The sequence below is a fragment of the Sturnira hondurensis genome, unplaced genomic scaffold (assembly GCF_014824575.4).
Source record: "Sturnira hondurensis isolate 20B ecotype Veracruz unplaced genomic scaffold, ASM1482457v3 Scaffold0020579, whole genome shotgun sequence".
Lineage (NCBI taxonomy): Eukaryota > Metazoa > Chordata > Mammalia > Chiroptera > Phyllostomidae > Sturnira > Sturnira hondurensis.
Genome location: NW_028093210.1, coordinates 4,072,986 through 4,084,998, shown reverse-complemented (window position 1 = coordinate 4,084,998; position 12,013 = coordinate 4,072,986). Strand labels below are relative to the sequence as shown.

Here is a 12,013-nt window from a genome sequence, read left to right as displayed (position 1 = left end):
TTGACTTTTCTTATCAGGGTAAAGTACATGTAACATAAAATTTACCATTATTACCATTTTGAAGTATAACATTTAGTGGCATTAAGTGCACCCACAAGGTTGTACAAACATCACCACTATTTCCAAAACTTTTTCATCATAGGAAACATACCACCCTGTTACACTCTGGGTGTTTTGACCCTCGGCAGAGCTGGGGCAGAATTATCAATTTGAACTTTGTCCAACCACAGATGAAAAAGGGAAGAAATGGAAGCAGGCCCATGAACTCTGCAATGTGTGTGTCTGAGGCACTCACAGCACAATGGGGCTCAGGGTCCTCGGGCTGCTGCTGTCCATTCTACTGGGTTGGGCCAGCAGCCACCCCATTACTGGGAAGAAGAGCTTCAACAAGTTGCTTCTGATCTCCTTTGATGGCTTCCAGTGGGACTATGACCAGGATGTGGACACCCCCAACATGGACCGCTGGTCCAGGAGGGTGTGAAGGCCCAAGTACATCACCCCACCCTTCGTGACTATGACCTCCCCGTCTCACTTCACCATAATCTCAGGTAAGTTCCACTCTGCAGTCAGTCCACTAATGCTGGTGGAAGGCCCTGGAATCTGTCAATCCCTGAGGAAGAGCCCATTCTGGCTCAGCTCTGGAGAGACCAAGGCAGCTCATGTAATTCAGGTCACTCCCTGGAACAAACACTCACTTAGAATACCCTGGGATCTCAGGGAAGTTTCTAGAAACCCATGAGCTACGGAGCCCTGACTACAGACAGAATGAGGACCAGGATTGAAGTCCCCTAAGGGATCTCCTTGCTTCCCAGGCCCACCTCACCCTCACCCTGCCTTTCACACAGTGGCTGATGATCTTTCTTTAAAGTCAATTATTAAAAGAATTTTATAAAAATAATAAAAACTTGTTCTGGCCGGTATGGCTCTTTTGGTTGGAGCATCATCCCATAAAATGAAAGATTTGATTCCTGGTCAGAGCATATATCTGTGGGTTCAGTCCCAGTCAGGGCATGAGCAGGAGGTGGCTGATTGGTGTTTCTCTCTCACACCAATGTTTCTCTCTCTCTCAAATTAATGAGCATGTTCTCAAGCGAAGATAAAAAATAATAATAATCAAACCTTAAAATTTAAAGAACTCAGTTAGATCAAGCAACTACCCTGCTTAATACTGGCAGATTAACCCTCTAGAAGAGAATGCAAATTTTGTCTTCCTGTGGCCCAGGAGATCCCCACGTCCTGGCCCCTGGTCTCTCCTGGCCTTTCTCATCCCTCTTCCCCTCGAGTGCTTCCCTCCATCTCACAAAATCCTCCCACCTGTGCCTCCACTCAGTCCCACCTGCCTCAGGGCCCTTGCCTATTCAGGTCCTCCCAGCTCCCCTGGAGCATGTAGTCCACCGAGGCAGACACACATTAGGCAAGCATACGGACTAATAGATCTCAGTACAAATCAGAGAGACACCAAGAAGGAAAAGGAGAGTTTCTCCAGAAGAAGATGCCCAGAGTAAGTTGATTTGAAATTAGAGAGACAGGAAAGGGGTCTCTGAGATGGAACAGTTAAGCTGCAAGAGAAAGAGACCTCAAGTGACAAGAGGAAAGAAAAGTGTTCTAGGCAAAGAGAACAGCATGTGTGAGGTCTCTGTGACAAGAAGGAACATGGTTGCCCCAGAGTCCCCATCGCAAAAGACTCCACTATAACAAGAATAACAATAGCTCCATTTCTCAGACGTGGGCTTGATGTCAGGTACTGTGCTAGGCGCTTTGCCTTCATTGTCTCTAACATAATACTGCAAAGCAGTGTTGTCCCCATTCCATAGATGAGAAAACTAAAGTTGAGAAAGTGCCCAGTCACCTGGCCAGTCAGCGTGGAAGGGAGGAGCCAGGCCTGGAACCGGGGTGCCCTGGCCACTCAGAACTGGTTCTGCCCAGTTCTGAGCTGGGAATCTGCAGACCTCTCTTGGGGGAACAGTGCCCCAAGAGAGGGGTGCCTGGCAGCATGAGCTTCTCTCCTATCCTGAGAGCCTCTCCCTGGAGGACATGCAAACTGCTGGTGCCATTTTCCTGGGAGAAGGTTTTATTGCTTCCACAGACTCTCAAAGGGGCCCTCAAATCAGAAACTTTAGAAATAAAGCTGAACAGACACTCAGAGGGAGATTTGCTGAGAGAGATTTTCCTACATGTAAACTCTTTGAGAGGCTAGCCATTTGGGAACTATTAGCACCAGGAAGCAGCAACTAAATAGCCCTTTTCTGGAGAAAGCAAATGCCACTTCCCATCAACTTTAACTTCATAATGCTTAAAAGAACTCCTATCAGCAGATGCTGGGGCCCTAGACACTGAGAATATGATGGGCACAAAATATTATAAGGCTCATCCACTACTTACTTAAATTCCCAGAAGGGTTTTGATGAGGAGATACAAACAGTGAAAGCAAATTTTAAAAATTACAAAATCACCTCAACTTCTCTACTACATTCGCTGCCAGTGGGGACTCGAAACAGAACAGCTCCAGTGGAGGATAATTTGGCAACTTCCAACACAATCACACATGCAGAAACTTTCTTATTTGGCAATAGCGCTTGTAGGACTTTATCCTACAGATATATATAACTATACAGTGGAAAACCATGCACTTACACAGTTATTCATTGCATTAGTGTTTGTAACTGCAAAAGAAAATATCCATCCAGAGGGAACTGTCTCAATAAAATACAACCACAGTATGGCATACTCTGTCACCTTTAAAAAACAATAAGGAAGGTCTTGGTGCCCAATAAGAAGCCATCTCCAAGATGGACTGAGTAACAAAAGCAAGATGCAGAGAATGTGTGGAGTATGCATATATATGTGCATGTAATACATATGTGGATATATGCACATACAATTTTCTAGTTGCATAGAGGACCTCTGGATAAATCAACTAGAAATTGGTAACATTGGTTCCTCCAGGGAAGGGGCCAAGTAGTAGGAAGAATTTACACTGTATGCCCTGTGTGCCTTTTAGATCTTGGACCATGTGAACATATTGACTATAAAAAACAAAGTGTTATAACTCAAAATACTCTTTTACATTCACCCATTGCAAAGAAAGCATGTTCCTGTGTCCCCCTTATTCATAACCAGACCTTCCATTTATTGAGCAGGATTCACTCCATGCCAACTTTAAAACAGGTTTCTCCATGGACATTTGGGACCAGATTGTTCCCTGTGGTGGGGCTATCCTGTGCACTATGGGGTGTTAAGTAGTCTCCACCCACGAAATGCCAGAAGCACTCCCTCTTCCCATTGTGACAACCAAAAATGTCTCCATACGTTGCCCAGTGTCCCCAACTGAAAAACCACTGCATTGAGTGGCTAAGCCCAATACTTGGCTTACAAAAATGCCCAGCAGGGACCACAACCATCATGTCCTTCAATTTTCATAACAGTGATAGGAGGTCAGGACAGGTACCCTCTTTACAGGTGAAATACCCAAGGCTCACAGAATCTACCAGTCTTCCCTGGGACAGGAGCAGGATTCGAACTCAGCCTTGAACAGTTCAGACAATGGGTTTTCCATCCCTGCCCTGCAGCTTGACTATGGCCCTCTGTTATCTTTGGTTTAGTTAAGCAATCATTCCAAACCCCTTTGAATACTGCCCAACCTCAAGCTTCCAGGCAATGAGAATATATGCTGAATATGTTGCACTAATGAAAGAGAGGCCACCCTGGACCCAGCAAAACTACTGGCATCAATCTTCATGAGTTAGGCTCAAGCCGACCTCTGTCTGACTTCAATGTGGAAAAGAATCATCTGTAATAGAAGAAATAATGGATAAAAATTGGTTCTGCCAGCACCCAAAGACCTCATCATATTCCAGGGGGTCGGCCTGACACAAATTATGATAAAAGAGGCCCTCTGGCCCAACAACTAATTCACTGGTGCTCTTACAAACACCTCTGGGCAATTTAACACAGGAGAGTGGTGATGATGGGGAGCCGCTGCACTGCTTCACATCCCAGTGGCAAAATAGGACGCACAGCTCCAACAAGGGCTTAGGTATGAGAAGCCACAGCATCACCCCTCTGAGCATCCTAGACAGAGTCCAAAGAACAAGGACCAGTTGGTCCCAGGCAGGGAGCAAGGGTGGAGAGGCCAGGCCCAGGTGCAGCCCAAGAGTGACCACTCCTAAAGCATAGCTGACTTGGCTGCCCACGTCAGAACTCTGGGCTACCAGGGTCTACATGTGGGCAGCAGGACCTCCTCCTGCTTTGGGGCTGCCAGGTGTACAGATATCTCAGCCTTCACGGGAGTCAGAATCTCAAGACCCTCATCAGCTTTCCCTGCTGATGGTGAAGAACGTCTTCCTGGAGAGTATTTTTAGAGCACTTCCACTGTGTGCATTCTTTCATGGGACGATTACTATTGGAGCACGTCCACTGGGCTAGGCAGTGGGGACAGTGGCAACTAGACACTTTTGTGTCTCCAGTGTCTTGCCATCTTTCCAGGGCTTCTCCCACAACACAGGATCACATCCCATGTGCTCCCAGATCCCACAGACTTTTCGGGGGGCTTTCTTCTGTTTCTCTGTAGTTCCACCACAGAGGACAAAGAGCAGCTTACCTGGGGATCTTTCTACCTCTGCTTCCTTTCTCTGATAGCTCAGGGCATCAGACAGAGATTTGTTCCTACTTGCCTGTGTCCCCCAAGCCTTTCTCTGCACCCCAACTCCCCTTTGGCTCTCATAAGGAATCAAGCTTGTGAAACTCCTAAGTCAGAGGCATCTCTGCTTTCTACATTTTCTCTCGTGGCATCCTTTCCTTGAAACACGGAAAACAGAAATCCTGGCTGTTTGAATGAAGGAAAGTCTAAAGGACAGAGAAGTTTTTTAACTGGCTATTAATTCAAAATATCCCACCTTACCATCTCTCCATTCAAGAAAATCTTCTCATCCGCACAAAGAGTGTGTGTTTTCTGCCAAGCGTTTGCCTCCCAGCACCTACAAGAGGGGGAAGGGATCTCTGTCTAGGACCATGGCTTCCAAGTGCAGCAAGACCTGGCTGTGGGGTAACATTCTCCCTCCAGCTCCCCCAGACTGGGCACTAAACAGGCCTGCGTATTCATCAAGCTTCTCCCTTCACTTACTGGGTGGGCCATGACTTCCTCCACTAGTTTTCCTCCTCTTACCTGGCTCCATTCCCCCACCTCCATGCCACACATTCACAAAGGGGGCTTGACCACAATACCTGAAAGATGTATTCATTTTCTATGTCTGTGTAATATATTACCATTAACTTAGCAGCTTAGAACAATACCCATTTATTATGTCTCAGTTTCCATACATCAGGAGTCTGAGTATGGCTGAGTTGGGTTCTCTGCTCAGGGCCTCACAGGGCTGCAATCAAGCTGTTGGTGGAGCTGGAGTCTTCTCCCAAGCTCACCTGGCCTTTGGAAGAAGTCATTTCCTTGCAGCTAAGAACTCAAGGCAGCTTGCTTCCTTAAAACCAGCAGGAGAGTGTCTCTCTCTCTCCTCTAGACCCTCTTTTAAGAGCTCATCAGATTAGGTCAGGCCCACGCTGGATAATTTCCCTTTCAAGAAACTCAAAGTGAACTAATTAGCAGCCTCGATTACATCTGCAAAATTCCTTCAACTTTTCCATGTACTACTTACTGGTTAGAAGCAAGCCATAGGTAATGCCCATGTGAAAAGGGAGAGAATTAAACAAGGCCTGTATATGGCAGGGGTGGGAACCTTGAGGGCTATCTTGGAATTCTGCCTACCTCAAACAGATAACCAGGGGGTGAGCATTAGCCTTTGTTTAAAGGCAACAGGGAATGGGATGGTGCCCCAGAGTGGAGCTCCAGAAAGCTCCCAGAACTATGGTCTAACCTCTGAGCCCCAGGGAGGAATGCAAGAGGGGCAATGAGTAACCAAAGAGGCTGGACTCCCCACATCACAGGGTGTCACCACATTAGTACTAGACCCTTCCTGCTGCTTGGGGCAGAATGAGGAGGAGGAGGATGTTGGTGATGATGGTCATGAGAATTTAAAGAAGAGTAAGAAACAAGGAGAGGAAGAAGGGCAAAGGAGGAGGCAGATAAACAGGATTATTCATCTGAAACTACTTTTGTGTGTTTCCTAAGGCTTCCATAGCAAAATGCCACAAACTAGGTGACTTAAAACAACAGAAATGTGTTGTCTAGCCATTCTGGAGGACAAAAACCTGAAATCAAAGTTTCATTAGAGCCATGCTCTCTATGAAACCTGTCAGGAATCCCTTTTCTCTTCTTAGCTTCCTGCGGCTCACAGGCAATCTCTGGTGTTTCTTGGCTTGTATGTATCACTGCAATCCTCCAACCCATCCATGGAGTTCTCCCTGTGTCTCTGTCTTTGCACAGCCAATTCTCATAAGGACACCAATCACTTGGATTAGGGACCCATCCTACTCCAGTATGACCTCATCTCTGCACTGGCCCATTTCCACATTCTGAGGTCCTGGGGGTTAGGGCTTCAACATATCTTCTTCAAGGAATAAAGTTCAACTCATAAGAGTCATATAACACACAATTCACTGATAACTTTAGATATGGCTATATCCAGCTCCTCAGATTATGTCATCAAAATTATATATCTCTCTCTTTCTCTCCCTTTCCCTCTCCTTCTGCCCCTCTTTTTTTCCCTAAGAGTGGCCACAAAATCCCCAAGATGACCTTCATTGGCCAGTCAGCTTCTCAGAACCAAGTGCTGTGGCAACAGGGGTGAAATGATGCTTAACACCCAAGTTGGGACCTCATGCCCACCCCCAGGTCAGGGCAGGGGGAGGCAAGCGCCACAAAAAGTATATGGACTGTGAATTGTAGGCTGATATGTTCCCAGTAGAAAATCAGGGGTTATTATCAGAGGGAGGAGCAAGTGAAGAAGGACTGGCAGAAATGACAGAAATCTACCACACAAGCCTGGGCCTGACGGTGCAAGAAAAGGGGTTTGCTGTCTGGCGACCCAGTACTCAGTCCTAAAGAAATCAAAACTCTATCTGTGAGGCTGCCCACAAGGTATGGATTTGGTGATCACACACACAAACGGACATCTTCCAGCACTGCCTCTCTGTCCGCCTGAACTCTGAGATCTCCTAAGGTCTCACTGAAATGAAAAGCCATTCTCTGAGGGTTAAGCAGCTCATGGTGCTAGTTGAAACCACCCAATTCTCTCTCTCTCTCTCTCTCTCTCTCCCTCTCTCTCTCTCGAAGCCTGTACTTACTGCTCCATCACTAGTAATGACAATGAACATTTCTGCAATCTCAGTTTTTTATTGCAAAGTGATTAAGGACCAGTAAGAGTAAGTTACACTGTTGAAACTAAGGAAATCCTGCCAAGCCAGTGGTGGGTGGATAGGAAGTCTTATGGAAGCAGTGTAAATATATTTTCTCCCCCAAGGAACTGACTGAAATTAAGAAGTTATCACTGCTATGTTTCAGACAAAATCTATCATAAGCATAAACCATGATATTACAATTTGAAAAATTTAAATCTAGTCAAATGGATATGACCCTAGGGTATAAAGGAGAGGCTTTGTAACTAGACACTGGTCAGGAATAATAAAAATGGGGTCCTCTCTGCTCAACATTTTTCCTTCCTTGAAAGGACATTTGATGATAGCCTCAAGGCCCCTGCTGACCAGAAATTGTCTGTCTCAGTTCCAGAATCCCCTACCCCCAGACAACCCCAAAACCAAAGCAACCACTTATAGTCATATAGACTGTGTACAGCACAATTCTGGGGGGTTGTTTTCATGAATAATATGTGGGTGGTGCCCCCTGAGGTGTACAGGGCACAACTTGCACAAATGATCAGTCACTTACATTCCATCCCCAAATCAAACCAGAAGAGATAAACATTTCTCATATACGCAGTCAATCATGAGTCTACCTCTCTTTCTACATGAGACAGGAGCAAAGGAAATGTGGCCAAATGCACTTCGATGATCATTAGCACTAAATCAGAGTTTCTCAGCTTCAGCAATATTAACATTTTGGGCCAGATTGTTATTTGACAGGGTAGGGGTATGGGGGGTGCTGTCCTGAGCATCGTAGAATATTTAGCAGCATCCCTGGCCTCTCTATCTACTAGACACCAGCAGCATCCCTCCCCCAATTATGACAACCAAAATTGGCTCCAGACATTGCCAAATGGTTCTCAGGGTCCAAATCATCATCTAGTTGAGAACCCCTGGAATAAATGTGGAATATGCAAATCACATGTAAATCAGAGAGTCAAAGATCACATATATGACAATCTAGCCAGTGGAAAAAAGAAGTCTTCAAGAGGTAAAGGAGATAGGGAAAGAGATAGAACATCAAATTCCTGCTGCCAGTAACAATACAAGCCCAGCAGATGTTGTTGGAAACCTAGTTAGAAGATGTTTTACCTTAATCAGCTCCCACCCTACTTCCTCAGCAATAGCTCCCTGCTTAAAAAGTCCTGGAAGTCAACAAAGCCCAAAACACAGGCAAACAGGGCAAAGAAACCACAAACTGAGACAAAAAGATGTCTCTTCAACACCATTCATTTCCACAAAGGGAGAAAAAAAACAATAGTAAAAAAATGGAAAATGAAACAAGGCTGAGAAACCAGAGTATTTCCTAACCTTTCATTATAAAAATTTCTGCAGAAAAAAGCAGAGAAAATTGAACAATAAACTGCCATGTACTCAGCACCAAGTTGCAAGAATTTTTCCACATTTTGAAAACCTAGTTCCGTCATCCTCACCCAATGCCCTTTTCATAATTCCTTCCTTCCTTCCTGCTTTCTGGAATCTTTTAAAGCAAATGTCAGACATCATGTTACTGCACCCATAATACATCAGCATGTATTTCTAATCTAAGAGTTTGGTTTGATGTGGTTTTTATATAACCTCCATCCTATATTTAACAGACTTAACTTGAAGAAATTAGAATTCTTACAAGTGGAGAAAAGATCTAACTGCCTGCCGCCTCAGAGTCTCTCCTACTAGTGCTACTCAAATTGTAACATGTATATGAACCACCTGGGAATCTGGTTAAAATGCAGATTCTACTTCAGTGGGTATGAGCCGGGGCCTGAGAGTCCACAGTCTAACAAGCTCCCAGGTGAGGCTGACACTAAGGGTCCATGGATCACACAAGAGGAAGGTTCAGCCCAAAACACCCCAACAACCAAGCAAAAAATCATGACTGCTCCCAACTCCAAGGTCTTGAGTGAGAGGAGAAGCAGGAACCACTCGAGGCTGAGAGCACAAGTATATTACTTTCCTGTGGCTGCTGTAACAAAATGTCATAAACTGGTGGCTTAAAGGAACAAAATGTCTAGAGGCCAGAAATCCAAAATCAAGGCTTCAGCACGGGTGTGCTTCCTCCAGAGTTTCTGGAAGAGAATCATCCCTTGCCTGTCCTGGTGGCTGCCAGCATTCCTTGGCTTGCAGCAACATCACTCCAGTTTCTACCTCCCTAGTCATGTTGCCTCCTCTTGTCTGCATCCTCTCCTCTTCTGCTTCTTATAAAGAAAGCTGTCTTTGGGTTTAGAGCCCTCATCTCCTCATCTCAAGATCCCTAATTTAATTACTTCTGCAAAGACCCTTTTCTCAAGTAAGGTAACATTCACAGGTTCTGGAGATAAGAAGATGGTCATATCTTTGAAGGGAAAAGGGGTACCATTCAGCCCACTACAGTGGTAAAGAGGGAAAAGTAAAGTGAGAAAAAATGCTGACGCAAGGACAGATCCTTTCTCTTTGACAGTGACCAGTAAGTCAGGCCAAAGGTAGAACTGTGAGTCAGTAGGGTTCCCAGAGGAAACTCAGGGACAGCTCATCTGCTTCCAGCTTCTTGAAGAGATAGCACTTTCTGTTCTGACTGTAGATTAGAAGAAGAGGTGGGGGTGAGAAAGCCCGTTCTCTGATGGACTAGTTCCTAAGAAACTGTGCCTCTGCCTTAGGGCCATTGTCAAGTCTTGTTCAAGGATAAAATTATTTATTGATGGCCATAATCAAAAAGCAATGTCGAAAAGAAGCAGCACCAACATTTTTCACTTGCATTTACACATGAGCAAGACCAAATTAGTAAAACAGATGCACTAGGATTTTTTCTCCACCCAGAAAAGGGCTGCCATCATCTGGTGCTAATGTTGGAGTCCAGCCTCATTTCTACAGTGAAAGTTGATAAGGTATTAAATTTCTATTGGTGCACTGGGGCACCTGTTCTCATTTCAATACCTTTGTTATGTTATCAATGGGTGGCACTCAGGGTTGCAGACTTGGGGTGAATGTGGTTTTGAGCCCCAGTGGGACTGGTTTTCCATCAGTGTCTTGACAGTGGTTCTGAATGAGTTTGTCTGCCCAAGACTAGAGCACTGGGTTGATTTAAAGTGGTTGGTCAACTGAATTTGGCGGCTGTTCTTCCTCACTGATTTTATACTAGGTGGTTAATAAAACATTTTCTTCTTTGGTTTTGGGAATGTGTACTTAAGGAAGCACTGAACCTCACAAATTAGAAGGCAAATAAAGATACATTTATAGCTTACATGGTAGATTGGGTCAAAGGAATTAGTAAATGACACATAGTAGGTCCTCAAGTTACTGTTAAGTAAGTAAATGCATGAAAGTATGTCAATGCCCTAATGGACTATTTGTAAAAATATATACCGTTCCACCTGAAAATTAGTAGGTAGAAGCTGAGGAAATGTTGGGGGGATGCTGTTATTGAGTTATTAAATTATATCATGGTTTATTTTAACCCTACTAAAGTATTTTTTTCCCAAATTGACTTTGGACTAAATCAAGTTCTGCTTTCTATTTGTTTGGAGCACACCTGGCCTTCTACAAATGAGGCAGAAGGTGGGAGGGGGGCTATTCAATTAAATTTAACAAACATTTGTTGAACACCTACTAAGAGTAAAGCCCTGTGCTTTGTGCCAGGTAGGCACCAAAATAAGTGAGGCACTGCCTTACTCTCTGCAATGTCAGGGAAAATGGTTATAAAAATAGAAATCCATTCACACTAGCTCAAAAGGACCAAACTGTAAGGCTCTAATGAGCAAATTCATGGATATGAGAACCAAATTAGAGGCAAATTAGAGAATGGCAACTTCCTCTTTCTGGTTCTCAGAAGCCCAGTGGTCTTTGTCATCAGCCCCATGGACTTTCTTATCTCTGCTTCTCTCGCTCACAACTATCTTTCTCTTTTTACTTGTGGTCAACCATGGTAGACAGCAGAGCACACCACTGGCTGATTAGCGACTGTCTCTTGGTTCATGTCTTCAGAGAGAGAGAGAGAGAATTGGATTTCACATCAACCAATTGAATAGGTTGGAGGACATGTCATATGGTACAAATATGGTGCCTAGACCCACCTTTAGGCAGGATTATGAATAGGGAGATTCTAAGAAAAGGTATCTGTTAGCACTGCAGGCACTCCAGAAGATGCTTTTTCTGTTTTTAACTCTCTCCCCTGCCCCTTAGTTGTAAATATCATGAGACAATCTAGGATGCACTTGGTACAAAATATTTGAGAAAGGGAAGGAGAAAGAAAAAGTTGGATCAAACTCTGGACTTCGTGGTTTCCTAAATTCACTCTGCAAGTATGAGAAATAAATGTTGGTCCCTGAAAACCGAGGAAAGGAGTTGCATCTATCTGGGTTTGTTCCCAGACCTGAAATGCTCAGCTGGGTGAATTTATCTGTACCTTGCCAGAACTGATATGGTGTGGGAGTCCACAATGTACCCTGATTAAAGCATAATTAGCAGGCAGCAGAAATCTTATTCATAAGGAGAGCTCATCCTACTTCTTGTTTAACTTGCATAATTACCCATATCACCACACACTGAAGTGACATAGATGACACATTCTCAGTATGACAGCCAGAAAGGCCCTCAGAAATCATTAACCTGTCTTACAAAGAGGGAAACTGAGGCCCAGAAAGAGAGAGCAAGGGCATGGAAGAGCCAAGACCAACCCTCCCCTCCAGCCCAGCCCTTCTTGTGCAGGATCATCGTATTACAGTGAGGG

General features: G+C 44.6%; 1 protein-coding gene across 1 annotated transcript in view; it reads left to right on the top strand.

The window, feature by feature from the left end:
• Window positions 1-231: 231 nt before the first annotated feature.
• The window catches only part of LOC118975823 (ectonucleotide pyrophosphatase/phosphodiesterase family member 7-like), a 38,979-nt gene continuing 27,197 nt past the window's right edge, over window positions 232-12,013 (top strand). The window contains 1 exon segment of the mRNA XM_037029959.1: window positions 232-548. Coding sequence (XP_036885854.1) covers window positions 302-548 — 247 coding nt within the window. The 5' untranslated portion in view covers window positions 232-301.